This window comes from Curcuma longa, chromosome 14, assembly GCF_044706935.1.
Source record: "Curcuma longa cultivar G26 ecotype Majalengka, Jawa Barat chromosome 14, ITB_CL_G26_1.1, whole genome shotgun sequence".
NCBI lineage: Eukaryota > Viridiplantae > Streptophyta > Magnoliopsida > Zingiberales > Zingiberaceae > Curcuma > Curcuma longa.
Genome location: NC_133874.1, coordinates 4,585,520 through 4,608,308, shown reverse-complemented (window position 1 = coordinate 4,608,308; position 22,789 = coordinate 4,585,520). Strand labels below are relative to the sequence as shown.

At 35.7% G+C, this 22,789-nt stretch overlaps 1 protein-coding gene across 5 annotated transcripts in view; it reads right to left on the bottom strand.

Moving 5' to 3' along the window:
- Positions 1–443: 443 nt before the first annotated feature.
- Positions 444–22,789, bottom strand: part of LOC141845521 (uncharacterized protein At5g08430-like) — a 37,281-nt gene continuing 14,935 nt past the window's right edge. For 3 of the 5 annotated variants that reach the window (XM_074733577.1, XM_074733581.1, XM_074733582.1), the window contains 8 exons: positions 17,454–17,504; positions 13,717–13,787; positions 13,405–13,550; positions 6,677–6,748; positions 6,382–6,438; positions 3,541–3,585; positions 3,398–3,445; positions 444–965 (listed from right to left, as the gene is read on the bottom strand). In XM_074733577.1, the coding sequence (XP_074589678.1) occupies positions 652–965; positions 3,398–3,445; positions 3,541–3,585; positions 6,382–6,438; positions 6,677–6,748; positions 13,405–13,550; positions 13,717–13,787; positions 17,454–17,504 (804 nt within the window). In that variant the 3' untranslated portion in view covers positions 444–651. The remainder of the gene's footprint in view (positions 966–3,397; positions 3,446–3,540; positions 3,586–6,381; positions 6,439–6,676; positions 6,749–13,404; positions 13,551–13,716; positions 13,788–17,453; positions 17,505–22,789) is intronic. The other 2 variants (XM_074733578.1, XM_074733580.1) reach the window with 2 other exon arrangements.

Genomic DNA, 22,789 nt, shown 5'->3' with positions numbered 1-22,789 from the left:
AGAACAAACGATCCAATAACAGTATCAGTCAATGTATGCTTTCTACCCTAACGACCTGCAGAAACGATCACAAACTTAGCATGGTGCACTGCATCCTCAGGCAGACAATTTCTAAAGATCAACGGTATGTAAAATGGCTGATGCTTGACCTGAGAATGAAGAGGAAGAAATCAACATGGTTGTACGTAGCTCTTCTTGTAGGTTCCCTGCGTTTAATACTTCCAATCGCCAAAGGAAAAAGGACATTAGCCATCAAACCCAGTGCACACAAGAAACCACCTACACACTGATGCAGAGTAACAATTTAAAACTTACATAAATGACTCAACACCAAAGCATAATTCAGCTTATTACTTACCATCCCATCCATGTTCGAAATGCAATGGAATGCTTTGGTGAAATTTATCATTTCAAGACTTTTACTTAGGATGCAATCTAAAATAAGATTAATCTGGCCAATAAGCAGACCCAAAGATTAACAAATATCATCAACATACAGGATGCTGACTTCCTTGCTGCATCTTAGAAATATAATACTGCCGCAATTCAATATCAACAAAGAGTGAGAGGCCTGGTGTACAGTTGCATATGATTCAGTATGAGTAGATTTGCTGATGGCACTGAAATGCATCATAGAGAAAGCAGAAGACGCTATTGACAGAGACCAAGTGCATCAGTCAGTAACATGGCGTCTTCTTGTGACTGCATTGCTCGCCAGACCTTGAAATCTTCATCAAAATAGCCTTGTTCCATCCAATATCTTAAACATACCATGTTAAATGGCCCTTGTTCATTACCAGAAGGGTCGGCGTAATGCCATATTTTATCCTTCATTCCGAATAGGAGATTTACTGGAATCTGGTTAGTTGACTTAGAGTTTGGAACTTCTTCACCTTTGGTTTCAACTACTGGATCTCTGCTTGTTGAATTAACGTCTTGCATAATGTCTTTTGATGTTTCATTTTCTACAACAAATCCAGTAAATTGAGATTGATGAACAAAAAGCATTTCAAGTTTGTCTCTGGAAAAAAAAAAAGTCAAGTTTTCAATCAAAGGTTCCATCAATTACACAACCAAATCAATTTATTCATTGTACAAGAGAAATTGAAAGTTCAAAAGAAAAAAAATGCTGAAGGCATATTTCCTACGAAAAATATAGTGGCCAACTTAAGTAGTACTTAAACTTTTCTCTCTTGTTCTTCTCTGACTTTGCTGAGTAGGCCGAGTAGTCCCCTCTTGTGAGAAGATCAGGAATCCACTGCTTTTTTCCTTTTGCTACTGATGTCATACCGCTCTAATTGGGCTTTTAGAGTAGATAAGCTTCACCTATTCTATTGATTGACAGAGGTGAACAGAAGGAAGGGACAATGAGTTCAAAAGAAGGCAGAGTTCATTATAGAAGAAAGTGATTTAACAAGTGAATGGGACGAAGACTTTAGAAAAGAGTTCAGCGTTGTGTGCTCGTTTGGGGCATAAGGAGCACTTAATGGAACAAAGGCTAGGAGCCTTTACATGATGGTTGCTTCCCTACCCTACCAACATCCGATGCAAGCATGTATAGGCAACCAAAATTTGATCACCACCAAAGTAAAGTGAGAATCACCAAGTAAATAGCAATTCTCTAGACTAGTTCCATGAACATTTACATAAAGGTCTGAACTGATGTTTAGTACCTGTAAATAATTAACATGGTTCACTAGTAATTTACTTTTTCTCTCCAAATTGGACTAGGAATTCTAGTTCACTTCGAGCTATTGCAATTAATCCCAGCAATTTAAGAAACAGTGATTTTCTAAGAATGAAATAGAGGATTTTCAGTATATAATAAGTACCATATCAAAATAAATTGAGATGTATAATTTTCATAATGGAAATTAATAAAAGACTGCAAAAATCAAACTATTCTTCTCCCAAATCAGGGAATAGAAGAAGATTTTGGAAAACTAAGATGCTGAGCGTATGCGACCAGACTATGCAATATTAACTGTCTTCTACAAGAGCCACAAATATTTCTAAAAGCAGTAGGTCCTTGAAAGATAAAAATATTCCCCAAACACTTCCACTACTATCCAATTGATTTATATTTTGTGAATCAAAGACCAAGAGGGAATTTAAAATATAGAACGTTTATGTCTATGGATTCTTTTGGTTAGTATACCATGCTAAGTTATTACAAGTAAACATGCTAACACTGGATTGGTAAGTTAGCTCAGCGGATTGGTAAGTTAGCTCAGCGATGATAACCCATCATTCTAGAAAAACAAAATTCAGAAAAATGATGTAGAAATCATAAACAGAATGTCAGAAATAGGAATAGGAAAATAAAAATGTCAAGCATGATGAAAACAAATAAACAAAATGGATAAACAGATAAAATCAGTTAACACTTAAATAATCTGGAAATGGCATTGAGTATGTTTTAATTGATTCAGAGTCTATGATCATTCAATTTGTGTTTCCTACGCGGGAAGGAGACAAATAGATAGAAGGGATTAACTTGGGAATATACCTATTTTTTTTTCTATCCTCTACCTTTCATGGTGTGAGCATTTTGAAAGGTGTTTGAAAGGTGTCAATCACCTTGTTGGAACATTACAATGGATGATCGCACGTTTGCCACAACATCCCATATCTCCAACAATAAGATCAGGCATTTCAGCTGCCCTAGTCTCAACTCATCTCAACAACAGCTGCCCTAGTTTCAGCTGCACCTTGTCAGTCCACATCAGTAAAAGAGACATGGCTATAGATAAGATGATTAGGAAGTAAAGTAAACTGAGAGGTCTTGGTCTCAGGATCTCAGCCTCGGGGTCTCGGCCTCAGCTTGAGAGGTCTTGGGGTGTCGGCCTTGGAAATCTAGAGGTCTTGGGGTTTCGGTCCAGACATCTTGAGGTGTTGACCTTAGCCTAGAAGTCTCAAGGACTCAATCTTGGAGTTTCAGCCTCAAAGGTCTCGGTTACATAAGGCTTGACGTGGACGTCTCAGCCTCGGCCCTAAAGGACTCAGCCTTACGGCTCAACTTCATCTATAGAGATCTCGGTGGGTCGTAGCCTGCAGCATGGAAAGGTTCGGCCCTCCCACCATTTGTGTTAGGCACAGTCCATGCTACGCCTAAGAAATCGTCTTTTCCTATTTTCTTGGAGGATACGCCTTCGTCATTGGCAGATGCAGGATAAGGCCTCTTCATGATAAAGCCTCGTCTGGGATCTGGTTTAGTGGCAAAAATATTAGATCCTCCTATGAAGATACCCTTAAATAGATGAAAGTCTTGGCGAAAAAGGGCAGCAGATTCCTAATTAAAAAGTTTAATCCCTTAGTTCCAAAAACTTTAGTTGCTAAATTTTTTGGCAGCATCAAACTACAGACAAAATTTATTAATAAATACATGTTGGCAAACCTGCAAGAGTCATTTCATCATTGTTTTGGTGGATTGCAACTCCTTGTCCTGAATAGTTCAACAAATATAAACCTGATTGAACAATGACACTTCTTCCAATTCACCGTGTGATGAAAATTTAATTGATAGCATGAGGTACGGACCTGGAAATCTTGCTGTGGCATTTAGATGGACTGCAGATCCATTATCTGCACAAAAAAATTGAATCAGAGTCGAACATGTTTCTGTAATATGATTGTAGTCATTCTAGTTATTGAGATATCTGAACTGTCAAAATTCCAATCGTGCTAGAACAAGTGTTACAACATCAATTGAGAATCCTGAACCCAATTTATAACGAAAATTTGATTATTAAGTTATAGAAGTACAGAAGACCTTTTGTTAACAAAATAAGCTTGTGGAATTAACACCTAATCAAATTTAAGATGGCAATAAAAAAAAACCTAAGATCACACATGTTAGAGGAACACAAGATGAGATCCACAGGTGAAGATAACTAGTGTTATTAGGGAGACGACATCAATCTCCTTGGAAGGAGATGGAGGAGAAGAACGGAGAAATGCTAAAAGGAATCATATGATATAATAGAATTTGATTGACGATTCTTTAACGTAAAGATAGATAGATACTTCTATAGTTTGGTTTGAACTCTAAACTCATTGGTTCATGATGGCCATAACTAATCAAAATAATTACTAAAATTAGTATTATTATTTTTATTCTTAACTGCAGGCACAAGCACATAGCAACTAAATTTCCAACTAATTTCCTTGAGTACTAAGCCCTTTTGTCCTACAAGCTCAACAATGCTTTCTCACTTTCTTGATTCACAGTACAAATTTGATATTGCTTGACCGTGAGGGTGAGGGTGGTGTTAGAAAATTGCACCAATTTGTAGATCAAATATATGAATGGATTCATTCCAGACCACTTAGCTCCCATTTGGTATGAATTTTCTTTCCCATACCCCAGGATTTGATAGGATTTAAATCTCAAATAAAGCCAATATAAGACATGGCATTATGTAAGGGATGGGTTTGTAACCACCCGATGCCACAATAATTAAGTATTACAAAGTGAGGTATAAAATTAACAATCCAAAAAAAAATATTACCATAACCCTTGTTGTGAATTAGTGACTAAATAGGAGATATTGGATAAGTTGCATGTGTTATTTGGCACCTTGTAACTTTTTAAATGGTCAGCGTAATATTTTGTTTGATAAGTAAAAGTGATATATCATTTATCCAAAATGAGGTTTTACAGTCAGTTCATGTATGATGTAGTATTAGATCTGAATAGATACTTAAAAATCTAACTGTCCACTCCTGAATATCCTTTCAATATCTAACTGACCCTCACAAATAAAACTATGATTTTGGGCCCTCCACGCATAATGTATTAGTGATGACAAAGCCAAATGACAAGCTTTTATCACCACCCTACTCCCTTTGAAATGTTGTCCAAAGATACAGATCGTCCTTCGATAGGTGAACATCTCTAGACGCATATGAAATTAGTCTCGAATCCTCTGCAATAGGAGGGCAATGGAAGAACAGATGCTCTTGTATCTCCAACATCTATTTATAACAGGTGCACTGTCGATCCTTCTAATACTCCTGTCGATCTCTAGTGGGGAGCCTCTATTGTGCCAGCATCCAAAAAGTGACTGCATGACTCATCTGAACATAAAATTGTTATACTGTTCAGGTCCATGGCACCCTAGGACTAGGACATCTAAAAAAATCATAAGCCTGGATGACTCCGCCATATACAGTTACCACATGCCGCTATATGAACTCAGTCCTATCAAAGGAAAGGGTCAATTTAGAGCATGTTAATTCAATTCGTATTAGAGTTATGATTTGGTTTTATATTTTGAGTCAGAATTTTACTATGGCTTTATTACAAATTGTGCTCATTGTATTTTTCTTTCATCGAACTTTCAAAGATATTTTAGCACCATGTGATAGTGAGATCTTATTCAACCAAAACCTATGCTAATATGTTAAAATAATTAGTTGCCATGAGAATTGAGCAGAAAAAAGAATACAATTGCTTATCAAAAAAATTTCAAAAGCATAATTAACACAAAATTAGGGGGGATTAAGAAACACTAACTTGTATCTGTTGATATTAAGTAATTAATTATTATATTATTACTTAATTAATCATAGTAAACAAAAATAATAACTAATAATGTAGAATAATAATATGACAAGAACATAGGTGTTTAATTAGAATGAGGTAGAGAAATTAAAATTATTAGAGAAGATGAAAGGTGAGGGAGATAAAAAAAAACTTATATCTTAAATGATATTTATGATCCCCTATATGATATGAAGATATTACTCAACCGAAACATATGCTAATATGACACTAAAATAATTAGTTGGAATGGCAATTGGGACAAAAACAGGGATCCGATTAATTATTGTTAAGAAATTTTGAAAAAAAAATGTTATTAATTTTATTCATTAATCTCATAATTAATCTGATTATTTATTAATTTCATTTATTGTTGTGTCCCTGAGCAATAAAGTTTGGCGATTACTCTATATAAACTTCCTCCTGAAAGGTCACCATGGATAAAAGTGTTTTTAATATCTAACTGACGTAAAGGCCAATTATCAGTGGCTGATACGAAAGTAATTTTAGCCACAAGAAAAAAATATCAGAATAATTCATTCCATAAGCTTGAGCATAGCCTTTAGCAATAAGACAGGCTTTTAGTTGAGTAATAGACCCATCAAATTGACTTTAACTATAAACACTCATTTGCATCAAATTGCCTTCTTCCAGGTCCAAGTACTATTGTCATCCAGAGCATTCATTTCTTCAATCATAGCATTGTGCCAACCAAGATAAAATAGAACTTCATGAACAGTTTTAAGAAGGAATATAGAATTGAGAGATGCAATAAAGGAACATGTAGATAATGATAAGACACACAAGAAACATTGGATAAGCATATTGATGTTTACCTTTGCGAGAAGCAATTGGTAGATCATCACCTGTAACTGGATCCGCTGACGAAGAAGCTGATGCAGAACATGGATCAAGAAGAATATAATGTCGAGAATAAACTTGTTGTATGGAAGGCTTAACAAGAACAGATTCAATAGGATCAAAAATAGAGGATGTGACGTTATAAAATAACAAAGCATCATCCTCCCCTTGACTAGGACGATAGTAGAGGCAAAGAAAGGTGTGGTTACAAGAAAAGTGACATCAATGGACACCAAATACTTATTAAGATTAAGAGAGTAACATCTATACCCTTTTGTGCATCAAGGATGGAGAGGTCTCTAAACTCATGTCCTTTACCAATAATTTTCTTCGTCGTACGATCTTGAAAAAAAAAACAATAATCAAGAAAGAAGAGACACAACAATTAAGAAAACAACTGAGTTTGCTTATAGAAATTAATTAAAAGACTATTAAGGTAAGCTTAAATAGTGTAATGAAATTGAAGGAGTTTGAGTAATTATCTCAGACCCAAAAACATAAAAGGTTGTGTTGGTGCAGTTTGCACTAATGGTCTAACTCAAGTTTTGATGAATGACAAATAGGTTAAAGTTAAGTTTGTTATGGGTTTTAACCTTCTTACTAAGTGTGCAGGGTTGAAAGACTTAGAACCAGACACCAGGCTGAAGTCCAGGATGGTTGAGTCCTGGCAGGAAGTCCAGTTGGGTCCGCGGGGCCTGACAACTGGCTGAAGACCAAGTTGGTGGAGACTTGGCAGGAAAACCATGGTGGTTGAGCCTTGGCAAAAGACCTGGTGGATTAGAGAAGTCTAGTAAAGTTGCGCTAAGGTAAGTAAGGTAAGTCACTGGAGGAGCGAACCAGTGAGGACGAGTTCCATTTTGGAACTTTAGGCGCGGTCCAACTTAGACCCACTTGGGTGATCTAAGTTGAGGCCTGGTTAGATCTTGGTCTGGATTGACAGGATCTAATTAATTTTGAATATTCTGTATTTTAGTATATTTTATTATTATACTAACTCTATTTTATAGGGTTTATTTGGTATATAGATAAAGTTAATTTTGCATGTGAACTCTGCAAAATTAATCTTCATTATTATTCATTTTACTAATATGAAATTTTATTAAATGATAAAATTATTCCTATAATAAATATTTAAGGAGGATAAAATTTCCTATAAAAATAATATATATATTATTTGAATTATTCTTTAATCCTGAATAAGATAAACTGCAAGACGTGGATCAAGTTTTGCGTTTTTTTAACATTTGCAGATCTAGATAAATTCAATAATGCCTATATAAAACTTCGGTCAGTGCATGAATGATAGAACTTCGACCGTCCTTCTACGGCGGCCCGAGCTTCGACACGACGTCCTTCTTCTGCGGCGGCCCGAGCTTCGACACGACGTCCACTTGCTATCGGAAGACAACTCCAACACACGGAGCTAATCGACAATCTACAAAAGTGTTTGGTAAGCATTGTTCTTACTGCTTGTACTTAATTTATAAATAGGAAGTGTGGGGTTGTCACATTTCCTATCCTTTGTATTCGAATCTCTCAACCGGGGGGTTTTCGTCGATCGAGGATTATAGTGGATTGCACAACGCAAAAGTTTGAGGAACCCCGACCTTCGAGTAAGAGTCGCCGAAGGCTCCGAATGAAGTAAAATCGTTCTGTGTTCTCCTGTATGCATTTCCCGCTTCGTATTTCTTATTTTCCGCTGCACGCTTTTCAAAGCTCAAATTGTTTAACTCTGATTTTAAACGAACGAATTTTTTTAAAAAAGCACGTGATTCACCCCCCCCCTCTCACATACACTCGATCCAATAGGTTGATCCATTTGCTAAAGTAATAGTAGAAATAGAGGTATGTGATTGAAAAATAGAAAACAAATGAAAATTATCTGTCATATAATCTGTGGCATAAGAATCAATGACTCATTTGGAGGATGAGGAAACAAGATATATTTGGTTTACCTGACTCGACAATGGTAGTAATTGGTGTAGATGAAGATTTAACACTTCTTGGAGAAGCAAGAACAAAATAAACAGAGAACTAAATTTGTAATACCAAAGAAACTCCGAAGTTGCACAAAAATTCTCACACCTGAACAGATGTTGACTCCATCAAGTATGCAAAGTTGTATGAAACAAGGCAAACGGAATAGTGACAATCAAAGAGATTTATGGTAACAAACTCATTTTCACATGCTGACTCTTACACGCAGAGATTTCAATGATTGGAATTTGAGCAATAACAAATTGGCAATAGGTGGTTCCTCCTAGGCCAGTGACGACTAATGTAGGAGAAGAATTGTCGCCATCGTTCAATAACGGAAGAGAAGAGGTTAAGGTTTGGAATGACAACTAGGGTTGGGGACAACAACTAGGGTTTGCTCTAATACTATGTTAAGAAATTTTGAAACAAAAAATATTATTAATTTTATTCATACATATATAGAAAGTATCTCGGAAGCAGCCTCTTGCAAAGCAGGATAAGGCTGCATACAATAGCCTCTTCCCTGGGGCCTTATATTGGCAGGAGTTTCGTACACCGAACTACCCTTTTTATATATATAAAGAGAGTATCTAAACTTAATCAAATCCCTACTGATACCCCATAATAATCTGCAATTATCAGTCATGGGGGTCAGTTGGGTGGGCCCATAAGGAAAAAAGTTGGGCTCGAGAAACATAACATGTTTGGTAAACGGGCTCAGAACTAGGAGATGCCCGGGAGTTCGGAGCTGTATAGTCCTCAATCTTAGAGTCTAGAACTTGGGAATCGGATTTGAAGCCCTATAGTGCTTAACCTTGAGTCTAGTACTCGAGAATCAGGTTCGGAGTCATATAGTGCTCGATCTTAGAGTGTAATGCTTGAGAAGTCTGGTGTCGAATAGTGCTCGGCTTCAAAGTCCAGTGTTTGGGAATTAGGCTCAAAGTCAAATGATGATCTGCGTTGGAGACTAATGCTTGGGGTAAAAGGGTGAAGGAAGCAATGGGCAATAAATACAATCAATAGTGAATGGTAACCATTATGGACAAAGGAAATCTTTAGGGAGGTCATTGTTAAATGGAAAGGTAATAATGGTTGTCGGCGACCATTGCAGACGGAGTATTGATGTCATAATGGACGTCATTATGTGGTAAGAGCTATTAAAGAAAAGTGATAATTCAGAAAAGGGGTATGTTAATCTCTCGCTATTCATCTTCATTCTACTAAAAATTCTATTACCTTCCTCGAAGTTTGACTTAAGCATAGGAGGAGTCACGCAGGGACAAGATCGGCGCTCTCTGACTATGTGTTAACTTTGGGTAGGACAATTCTCTTATTAAGATACAGAGGCTACAAGGAGTGCTCAACCACAGGCATCCAAGGAATACTCAGCTACAAGCATCCAAATTCCACCCTATCATGAATAGGCATCATCTGTGGGAAATATGAGACTTAGACGTCAAAGATAGTGTGTATGCGCCATAGTGCAAGACAACAGAGGGCTCAATCTCGCGCCTCCACTCCGGATGAGGGAGGAGTCCCCTTTGATCATAATCAATTGGTGCAGTTGATCAATTAGTGCAATGCAATTTGAACCCCGACTACGTTAGTTGGGGACAATAAATATAGGAAAGACTCAAAAGTGATGGAGGCTAAAGAAAGAGCATTGCAAATTTGTGAAGATCATCAGGTGCTAAGGCATCTTTCGGGTATGGCGGTGAATCCCAAAATCCACCGTCAGATGGTTACTGTGCTTATCACATATCACAGAGAATATGATCACACTACCCAAGATTGTCAGGGCCTGGATCAGGAGATAGAAAGGATCAAGGCGGAATATCTCCGACTTCGATTGCTCTAAGAATCGGGAACTTTTGATCGAGGGGCTTAGTCAGCTCTTGCTCGAGCCCATATTCTTCAAGAGGGCAGACTTCGCGGAGCAGACGGGATTCTTCTTCGACATCAACTCCACAACCCACGGATAGTAGCATCGGGGAGCAACCACAACCTAATCTCCCTACACGAGGTGTTATTAATGTGATTGTCGAATGAGCTACAAATAGAGATTCTAATCAAGCCTAAAAGGCTCATTGTCGAAGGGAAAACATGGCTATCGAGGATAAGTCGGTGACTCAGACTACACCCCCTATCCAATTTGGCTCCAACAACTTAGAGGGTGTCCAAGCCTTATGTAGCATGCAATCTCCTAGAACTTTATAGGAAGCTCAGAGGCTAGTCGGACGGATAGTGGCTTTATCCAAGTTTATCTCCCGATCAATGGATAAAGACTTGCCTTTCTTTCGAGTGTTGAAGAGGGGTGTTCGGCTCCGATGGAATGAAGAGTGCAAACAAGAATTCCAGGAATTGAAACAATATCTGGTTAGCTTACCAATCTTATCCAAGCCGTGCTCGGGAGAGCAGCTTTGGATATATCTGGTTGTATCTACAAGGGCGGTTAGTATGATTCCGATCCGGCAAGAGTACATTATGGGTATAATCACTACTTCAGTCCATTGTGACTTTTTAATCAAGGGTACATTATGGGTACAACCCCTATAGTTTTAGGGTCATCTAAAGTAGATTATTTATGGAGAGAATAAATAGTGTGCACGGAATGCTAGTAAACTAGAGAGGTTGTACATATAAATTACCTATGAACTTATATCTCCCCTCTTCCACTTGTTGGGCATAGACGAGTTTAGTACAACACGTCCAACGTTGCTAAGATTAAGCCATAGGTAGGGAAGTTTCCAATTGACCTTTTTTAGAAATGTATGCACCCCCTTTTAAGTTAAGCAAATCACATTCCTTATCTATTACTTTAATTATTTAGTATAGGTTAGTTCAGAGTTTTGCTGTTGTAAATAAGCCTATATAATTCTTGTCTTTCCTTCCTTTATTCCTCTTACTCTCCCTTTTCCTCCCCTTTTCTTTCTTTATTTCATTGTTACTTTTTGTTCTCTAAATTGTAACCCTAAACACCTCGCCACTACCATAACAGCCTAGCACATCTTCACTTCTAAGTAGAAGCTTATGTGGATCTGAAATTTAACTTCTCTTCTAAGTTTCCTACTCTTTCCTAGTTCCTCTTCACCTGCTTCTTTATTCTCAACTATTGTAAACATACACCTATCAAGACAAAGAAATGTCTCATCAATGATAAGTACTTTAATCTCGTGTATAAAAATAAAAGAGACATACAAAATTATGCAAATTATATAAGCATCAAGTTAATAGCCTTTTGCAAAACAAAATAAGACTGCGTACAATAGACCTTTCTTGAGACCCTGCATTGGCTGAAGTTTCGTGTACCAAACTGCTCTTTTTTGTATAGAAGCATTAAGTTAATGAGTTGTACCATAATATTTTTTGAAAAAAAAAGACCAAGGTGTTCGAAAATTAATTTGGATTCATACATGAAAGATCAATGATAAAGATAGAATTACATCAAGAATCAACTCTAAATCCATTTCTTTTACACTAGGCATGGATGAACTCACTGAACACATCTAAGATATGTTATCATGGTACATAATTGCGTATAACATTTTTTAATTGATGAGACACGTAAAGGAGTAAATACTAAGCTCGAATTTTAATGAAAAACACCCAGAGTAAAAGATTTTGGGCTTAGTAAAGATTGAATATATAGAATTTAAGTTTAGTAAAAAAACATAACAAGACAATTGGAAGATAAGAGAGAACTTGTAACTGAGAATTTTAAGTATCTAAGTTTGTTTTTGCAAAATGAAGAGGTTGAGAGAAATATTTTACATAAAATACAACCAGGATAGTTGAAATAGAGAAAGATATCAAATGTTCTTTGTAATCGTAAGGTATCTCTAAAACTTAAATGAAAGTTTTATAAAACGGTGGTTAAATCTGCTATGTTATATGGAGTTGAATGATGGGTTGTGAATCGAGCATATGCAGAAATGAGGATGTTAAAGTGGATCTGTGGATCTAGAGGATAAACACGATAGGAAATAAGAACATTAGAGAGAGTTAAGATTGAGCCTATTGAAGGAAAACTTCAAGAAATGCATTTAAAATGATATAGTCGTGTACTTAAACGACCAATAAATGTTCAATTAGGTAATGTAAAATCATGACAAATACACACATTAATAGAGGAAGAGAAATATCAAAGAAGACTTGGCTAATAATGATGAAACAATTTAAGATTCATTTAAATATCAATGACAATATAGTAGGAATCGAACCCAATAGCATCGGAGAATCCATATGTCCGATCTCACTTAGTTTTTTTTTTTTGATAATCCAAGTATCTAGGCCTTGAGCTCAACCAATCCTAGAGGCGAGCGGTCTTCCTCCTTGGTTCACCCATCGGATAAATCTGGAAATGCGAGCAGCTCCTCGCCTAGCAACCAACGTCCCAAATTTTTCATCCAAGGGAAAATGTCCTACAGTACGTCGTAAGCCCGACCTCACATTGTGGAATAAGACTTAGTTGTTATTGTTGTTGTATACACCACAAGGTTGCAATAGAGGGTAATGCATTTAATAAAAAGGTGAACCTATCAAACTTCAACAGAATTAAATATGTTGATGTGAAACTTGCAAAACGTTAAAGGAATCAAACAATTCTTAGAACATCTGGTAGGCAGCCGAGACCAGCCAATATGGTTAAAGTATTGTGTAGCAAAGAAAAATGATATGCATGGACAAATAGGCTAAGTATTTAGAAGCAGGGAAAATACTATAATCCAGAAAGGATAAATGAAAACATAGAAGGCCAAAAAACTTGCTGCCTTCACATATACAACAGAATGTTGTTATAAGATCATATAAAGGGATTTAGATATGTTATTTAAGGAACAGATGTTGGTTCATTAGGCCTGATCAGAGTATTATGATTCACAGCAAAAATGATATAATAAAACAGACAGTTGTTCCTATAAAATAATATAGGCAATAAATTGGATAAAGATGCATATCATGGAATGGGCAAATAAGATTGCAATCTGACAACACCAAGTTGAATGGATACTATTGCAGACAACCTTTCTTTGCTGGAGAAGTTAGTGGACTGTTGCTATGTTCCTCAATTTGGCAGGTATCGACAACCACATCTGGAATTTCTTGAAGAAGACGATTTCTCTCTTCTGGCATAAGAAGCTTTTCTCTTTTGTCAATATACTCAAATAGTGTAATACCCATCACCCAGAAATTGTCAAGGAGAAATAATGTAAATACAATTTTCAATTTTAATTATTTCCACAGCATGAATGTGATATGTGCTAAAGTAAGCAATAAAAGCAATTGTATAAACATTGCATATGATGCATGTACATATTTCCACATTTGAAGGATATTCTCTACGCCATCCTTTGTCATTTGCACGATCAATCAGTTTCTGTAGCTTCAAAATTTCCTTGTCAATCCACTGTAGGAAAGGAACTTAATCAACTTCATAGCAGATAAATTAAAAAATATGAAATATAGACAACAAAATGATGGAGCTTGATATGTTGGATGCCCTCCACGTGAATACACAAGTAATGGGGAACAATCTTATTACAATTAATGACTTAGGAACCCCCTCTAATTAAACATATATATTAGATTAGAGACATTATAGGTCCAGATCCATATACAATTATATATTTAAATGAGGTCCTCAGAATTCCCTCCTTGAGCTGGATAAGACATGATAGAAATGTAACTTGTTATATATGTATTCAATTCTAGGACTTCCTAAAGATTTAACTAGCAAGACTGCAAACTCATAATTGAAACTAACAAACAATGTAACAATCTACTGAGTACCATCTATCTAAGAAAATGACAATCTATCTCTATGTGTTTTGACCACTTAGAGAATGTGTGAGGAAGGTTGATTCTGACAATATAGTTACATTAGTTCATTGCAACTGTTTGAGTGAAACAAACTCACATGTGACAAGAGTCATAGCCTATGATTTGCATCTGTACTTGATCTGGGCCATCTGGCAACTACATTTTTCTTTTCACATTTTCTAAGACATTATATCCCTACTCTAAATAACCTAATAAGGCAATTAGGGTCTTGAATTTATAGAAGCACTAGCCCATTATACATCTATAATTTGAACGTGACCGCAACCATGACATAAGACACCCTTGCTTGGGACAACCTTAAGGTATCGAATAACACTCAAAATTGACTTACACCGGCTTTGACAAAGGAGATGCCAAGTCTATCTATGTTAGATAGTTCAATTGATTAACTAATCTATGATATTTCCTTATATCAGATAAGGACTCCCCTAGTGTATTAGTCTGATTTTCAAAAAATATTATTAGAGTTGTAGAACTTTCTAAATTAGTCTCTTGAAGCATATCCAACTAGTATCCTCACTGTGAGATTGTCTGCACTTGTTGAGCAACCTCGAAGTTTAAAAAATATCTATGTATTCTAAGTCATTGGCATCGTGCTAATGGGGACAGACTTTCAACCTTGTGATGCATGTAATGCCTTCATCTGTAATATAATAAAATCTACATTGACAACGAGAAGACTCATTTCCCAGATTGAGAATAATGTAACTTGAGTAATATGTTATTTCTTATGAGAGTAACACTAAATTTTTGAAACCATGCTCTGGGGATTCTTTCAACCTACACGGATTTTTATAGAAAATCATTATTCATGATCTCTAACCAATGCATCAGTGGACATCAGGAGATAATTACCACAGTGATATCAATATGAGACATAATGACCTTGGCACTAGTAGAAAATATATTCATATAGCCAACATATAAATCTATATATGCCCTTTTACCACCAATCAAGCTTTGAGATTACGAACAAAGGGGATACTTTAGCTATAAGCTCCCACTTGTACCAAACAACAGAAACTTCTTTGAAGGACTTCAAAGAGAAATTAATTTTCATATGTTTGCAATCTTTCATACTTGGACTTTTCATCAACCCCTCAACCTTGAAAATAGTTGTGTTGAACACTTGGATCCACATCCATGTTAGACACACCAACTCAATTAACATAGTTAAAAAGCAATGATGTCATTTCATCTTCTATAACTTGTCTCCGTCTTGGATCAAATATAGAACCTCTAAGATAGTTTCAGATTTGAAATGTTGAGCCATGCCAGTGTTCTAATCTTTGACTGGAGCAACACTATTTCAATATCATGCCAATATTTTGATATATAGTGTTAATAGTAAATTGGAGGTGGAAGGAAGAAAAAGATATGACAGTTACATACACAGTTAAATTCAATATTTGCTTTCCATCTAGAATATTAAGATTTTGAGATTATATGGAGAGAAATTACAAAATGAAAAATAGCAATATTATCTCAATTTTAGTATTTGTTAGTAAAATAATAAAAGAATTTTTGCTCTCTATTACAAGATACAAGGCTCTATTTCTTTACAGAGTTAGGGGCTTATTCTAGGAAATCCCAAAAGCTCTTGCAAGAATAGGGATAGCCTCGCATTTAAAGTTCTTAGCGTGGTGACAAACCAAAAAAAAAACAATGGTTGCAAATGACAAGTAGGTGGAGGAACAGAGGCAACAACAGAAAAGTGTATGCACGGGCAGTTCTTAAAAGGGAGACAAATAGATGTATGCTTCCCCCGTCGTGATGGAAGGAGACATCAAAGGGTGACTCACAAGTCCAAGAGAAAAAATAAAGGCATATGATCATCATGTTACTGCAGCTCACATACCATTAATGGAGAATAATCTCACCAAAATCAATGGCCTAGGCATTATTCTACCAACATGTATATTAGATTCAAGATAAGTACAATTAGATCCTTGTACATTACATATTTAAAAATATATATACAACACAAATTATTGGGACTATAGTTTCGTCCCTTGTGGTTTGCTTTAACTACAACATTTTGATGGTTTAGCAATACAAGTCAAGTTAAATTTGTATTAGAGGCATAAGAAGCTTCACACTCATGGATGGTCATTGACCCTAGAGAAGGAATTGAAGATATGTGATGTTCTATTAAATTGTGTTGTAATCTTAGGTGTATTTTCAAATTAAATTGTATTGATGGTATGATTGCCTAGGTAGAGTTTCATTAGGGTTAATTTATGTTTTGAAGCCTTATAACTTAGTGATATTATTATCAGGTCCCCTCATGGACTTATGCATCGGAACATTGTCAACGACCTATGGTTTTGTTTGTAGGGAATTGGAGTGGAGGCAAGGCTTTCAAGACTCAACAATGGCATGGTTAAGTATTAGTTCAACTTAAGAGTGCTCAGGGGGTCATGCTTTTGTTAATAGCTTATGGGCAAGACCTAAGGGTAACTTATGGGGCTCGTAAAATTTCTCAACCTATGTTAGTCAATTGGGCATATTTCAGTTAACTAGAACTGGGAACAAAATGGTTCTATTTGACCTTGTTCGGTTGACAGATGACTAGATGATGTTTAATCAACTAGGAGATCTGTTCAGCCAACTATGATTAGTATTGTTAGGTTTTCAACATTCAAATTATGTTCAAATAGTTGACAGGAACCTTGGTTCAGGTAATTGAAGTCATATGTTTCAGCTTTTTCCAAGTGAATGTTTGACCAGAGGATATATGAGCTTTCAGCCACTAAGCCACCATTCCATAGTCATTTTGTTGTGCTCTATTGCTACAAAAATGCCAAAAGAAAATCCAAGAGCTTGGACAAGATTTGAAGGTTTCAACTATATCAAACTCATTTGTAACCTCTCCTCTTGTCTTGGTTCTCACTTCATCTCTTGCTAAGAGCAACAGATTTGGTTTTTTAGAGAAATCCCTTGTTTGGGTCATCCATGAATCACTTGCAAAGAATCTAGAGTTGTTGTCTAGACTTAACAGTCATTGGAGAAGGTAATAGGTAATTTGACATGATAGTATAGGTGTGAGAAGAACTTTGCCCTTAGAGGCCAAAATAATAAGTCTGTGGCACTAGTATTTATGATGAGTAGTAAACTTTTTCACCAATTACCAAAATTGGTTAACTAATATAACTATCATAAAATTTAATTGTTATATTTCTAAGTGATCAAAAAGAAATACATGTTCTTTTAAAGAAACACAATGACATACATGGTTCATTATGTCAGCATGAATACTTCTGACCTTCTCCTCAAGATCTGCCTGTCAAAACAACAAAACTTCATAAAAAATAATATGATACAGGATAAGCTGTTCAAATTACAAAATTACATACAACCAAGATGTTACTCAAGCAAAGTACATTTTTAGCAGGAATTTCTCTCCATTTTAAAATAGCAATCTTATTATCCAAGTAAGCAGTATGCAACCAATAAAATAGAGATGGACTCAGATATATATATGCATATGTAGCAACCTTTCAAAAAGGATGTTATCTAAATTGATGAAAGCTATGGACTATGGTCATGCACAACCTATGTCAGTCATTTGAATCAATAATCCATAAAGCACAAGCAATGGTTAATAAGAAAATTCCATTTAACCTCATTCGTATTTTCAGCCTCGGATACCTTGATGCAGAATACAAACAATAAATAAATAAAATTTGTCAATCATTTTCTCTCTACCGTTACTCAAGGCCTTAGATCAATAAAATGGCATTCTTTTTTTTACAGAATTTATAACCATTCATGCACATCTCATGAACTAACAGTTTGCTGAGGGGATTTACTGCTGTAACCTGTCAACCATACGCCAAATGCTCAATTTCATGGAACATCTTCCAATTTCACCAAAAGTAGATACCACAAAAGCTTAAACAATTTTAGAAGATTAAGTTTCAACAAAAACAAGATACGCCAAGAGCCAATTCTAATGAAAGGCATTTGACATTTTCATAAAAATTAAAAATGTATATATATAAACCATACCATTGAATATGTTGTCAATGCAAGGTACTGGATCCAAATCATCACTTAAAATGCCACTCCTTGTTGTTTGTAGATAGAAACTTACCATTCCCCATGGTTTAAAATCTTGTGTCACACCGAGCAACATGGTGAAACAACTCGTTCCGCTAGCAGATCGGCACTGCAACGATATCGGCATTCCCCGCGCCTCCACACATGAGGCATCCGCGAGGCCCCGCTGCTGCAGCGGCTGCCACAGTAACCTCACGCAAGCCCCACGGCCACTACGGAGGCTTCGCACGAGTCCCATGGCCATCGCGGTGGCCTTGAGCAAGCCATGGGACTCGAACGAGGCTGAGTTTTTTTTCAATTTATTTTTTTTAAATAAACAGTTTATTTTCATTTTATTTTTCTTAACTGCCAATTTTTCCTCCTTAAACTGATTAAAATAAATTAAATATGAATTTAATTTAAACTTACTTGATTCTAACCATTGCATCTAGACTTTAGTTAATCCTAAATTGATTTTTACTCAATTCTAATTTTTAAAATATTAGTTTAACCTAATAATAAGTATTTATAGTAATCAAATATTATAATAATATATTTTATATTTAAAAAAGTACCAAAACCATATCGGCACGACACGATATAATACCGAAACCGTATCATTCCAATCATAAACCAAAACTCCAATACGGCTTGAAATTTTAAACCAAGTCATTCCCCAAGTTGACCTAAACAGAAATACTTGGCATGGGTAAATATACTCATGCCAGGCATGCCGCTTGAAATCAAGGTATCATCTGTATTGGAAAATACATATGTATGTCTCAGGTTCTTGGCTCATTTCCAAGCAAAACCAAATGGCACGTGGATGAGGATTAGAGCCTAGCTTGACAACACATTTGATTTGCTACACTACACTATAAGGAGCTTGAAGCAGCCAATCACTGATCATCACAGAAATTAATTTGGGTTGTCGCAGATCATCATGCAATGGCTACAGAAAAGCCCTGATCATTACAGAGAACATAAGCAGCTTTTCAATCAACAGTAATCCTTTACTAAGGATCAAGAATGTACCCCTTCGCATAACCTCAAACCCATTAAACTTCTTACTCCTCTTCTTCTACTTCTCTCTGTCCCTACTCTTTTTACTTTTCTTCTCCCTCTTTCTGCATTTGAGCATGGATGATATATGTCGACCTATCCCGATAGACACTGTTAAAGGATACCAGAACAGATATTGTAAACCTTTTCCTGAACCAATTAACCAAGTGTCATATTCAAGTATTAATATAGCCAACCCCACCTAGTGGGATAAGACTTAATTGTTGTTGTTGTCATATTCAAGTATTAAACAACTGGAGTTCCTACAATGTTTTTTTCTTTTCTATTGACTATTACTATTACTTTTTACTTATTTCAAATGACTAACTTAGAAACAATATCTATAAAAGAGTGAGCCTTGACACAAAAATAAAGTTGGATAAGAGTTCAAGTTGCTTTCTGTGGTATGCAAGGGAAGAGTGGATACATTGACATTCACTGGATGTGTTACTGGCGTGAACCTCATGGACTAGTATAGCCCCAATCAAGTGGAACCTATCTTCAATAACTCGGAATGGGTAGAAGATATAAAAAGGATGGAAAATACCAAGGGTAGAGGGTTTAATTTTTTCCATTATGTTTGTCTACTTAGAAGGATGGATGATGTTAAATGCTGAATTTTATCTATAATTTTTCATGTCTTAAAAACTAATGTTTCCTAAAATTTTTAAATGACCAAATAAGTAGAACGGAGTCATAAAATATATTTTGAGTGTTGAGTTGAAGTCGAATTGGGTTTGGATTGAATCCATTGAGTAGGTGTAGTGCTTAGGATCATGTGGATTCAAATCAAGGTTGATTTGGATTTATTATGATCAGTTTATGGCCAAATTATAGTGAGAATAAATTGGTTCGATCAAGTTGGGACGAATTGAGAAAAAGTTTTGAGGAGCTAGGGATAATTTTCTCTCTCCTATCTCTCTTGCAAATTTTGTCCCACGCACATGCAACTTCTTCCCTGCACACCAACGCTCCTTTCTCTTTTTCCAGCACCAGTGTCTCCATCAATTGCCGCTCAATAACCTTCCTTTCTCCTCTCTTCCTATTCCTTCCCATGCCACAACATAACACCAGCAATGCTGCCCCCTTTCCTATTGCCATCATTGTGCCTCCACAACACCCACACGCCAGCACTAGCTACTAACAACCCTTCTTTTTTTTTCCCTCTTGGTTTCTCTTCTCCCCCTACTCTATTCCCTTCCAGCATGTGCACAATAGTAGGTGTTGTCGTTCATCACAGCACTAGCAGTTGCTTGATCTAATAGAGGCCACTGCCAATTGGCAATGAGCCAAGAAAGCCCTTCTCCCTTCCCTCTTTTTCTCCCCTCTCAGTTTTCTTGTGCCCACAATCACACATCAACTACTGGCCGCCATTGAGATAATGGAGAGGGACACCAGCCCACATCATTCCATTCTCACAACCTCTCTTTCTTATTGTTATTGCTTGTCGTTGGAGCCAAAAGAAGCCACAACTGACTATTTTTGGTTGAGCCACGAGGGAGGGATTGTTGACCTCCCTCATTTTTGGAGCCTTCTAACATCCTTGAACGAGGTGGTTGTCCGTACACAGACCAATTAAAGGCAAAGGATTGGTGAATAACTGTATGGTTGATATTGGGAAATGATTAATCATACAGGACTAACTACGACATGTTGTTTAGGGTTGATTAGCTCTAGTGTTGCATACACCTACCTTGGTTCACCGATCAAAGGAAAATTGCTAGCTAAATATTTTATTTTATTATATTTTTGATTTACGTTGATGTATCTAGTTTAGGATGGAAACATAAATTATTCTTCGATAGTAGTATGAGTTCTCGTTTAGGAATTGAGATTATATCAAGATAACAAGAACAAGATTTAATCTATAGACTTCGAATTTTAGTTAATTTTTAAATTTTCTTCCATTATTATTATTAGATATTTATTTCCGGTTTTCTAAAGTATTATTTTCATATTGTATTTGCAGATACACATTTGAGTGGAGCATGTTGATTTATACACGATCAGAATTTTTTGTTGTATATAGAAGTAGATAAATATATTCTTTAACTTCTATAAATATTTCTTTGTGCATGAATAAATAGATAAAATGGATCATATATTCTTCTATAACTCTTTTAGAAAAGGGGGATTAAAATAATATTTAAAATAGTGAAATGAGTTTTTAAAATGAAGTAAACTATTGGAGTTAAATAATTGTCATGCTTTCTTGTTCACATGTGGATTACATATGGCAATTATAGAAGGGTTTTAAAAATTAAAATTTCTAAGTTACTCTTCAGTTGATATCTATCGTTAGATCTCTTTACCTTTTATGTTACTTGCCAACTTAAAGGTTGATACATGTATCTCCATATTGTATACCTCATACCTAGAAATCACATGCTAATATACTGTAAATTAGACTCGTGTTAAAATGTTGATTTTTGATAATATGTAAACTCAACGTAGAATAATTGTAGTGTAAGTGAAACAATAACAATTTTAAATGGAAGAAGGAAATATTAGTGAAAATTTTAAGCCTAACCTTATATATTGCCCACATGAGGTTGTGGTAGCAAAGGGTCGTCCACGGTCAATATTTATCTCTACGAGAGTGTTATGTTTATTGTATATCAAAGGTGACGGTTTTAGCCCACACATTAGATGACGTTATTACACTCTTAAAAAAATGATAAATCTCAGTCAGTCTCATGGACTCAATCCCTGGGGGTGGCCGGCCCGATCCCACGGAAGTTTCCCACCGACCACCAGGGTAAATCGGAAAGCGCATACGACGGCCAATCCAGATGCCCAGCATCCTTTGATTGCGTTCCCCATTTGGAGACGTTATTACACTCTTAATTCCTAGTGAATTTATCGGTGATAGATTTATTAGAGATATAGTATTCATAGGGGGTTTAAATGATGATAATTAAAAATTATCTTAACTTGTGATAAAAATATAGTAATTTAAAGAAATATAGTGACTCTAAATGTTGTTAAATAATTAAAATAAAAAGCAATAGTTGACTATATATATAAATATAAATTTCTATATAAATTAAAGAACTCAAATGAAATTTTAAAGTTGTGATATAACATTGTAGCTTGCTCAATTTTCTTATGCATATTTCCTATAACCCACTTAACAAATTTATACCTACCTCCAATTTTACAGGCAAAGATATGCTTTTAAGATTACAGTTAGTTTCTGCTAGTACATAAAGATCTCGACTTGTTGATTCCTGATTCTTTTTATTTATTTCATTGTATTTTTCTTTTGTTCATATGATGCTTTACACTGTATGGTTTTCATTGTGTTTGTAGAAAAAAGGTTATAGTTAGTTTCAGCTAGTACATACAATTGCTCAAAGATCTCAACATGTTGATTCCTAATTTGGTTTTGTTATATTTTTCTATTGTTCATATGATGTTTTAATGGTCCCCATCACACTATCATCAAGTGGGGTACCTATTGAT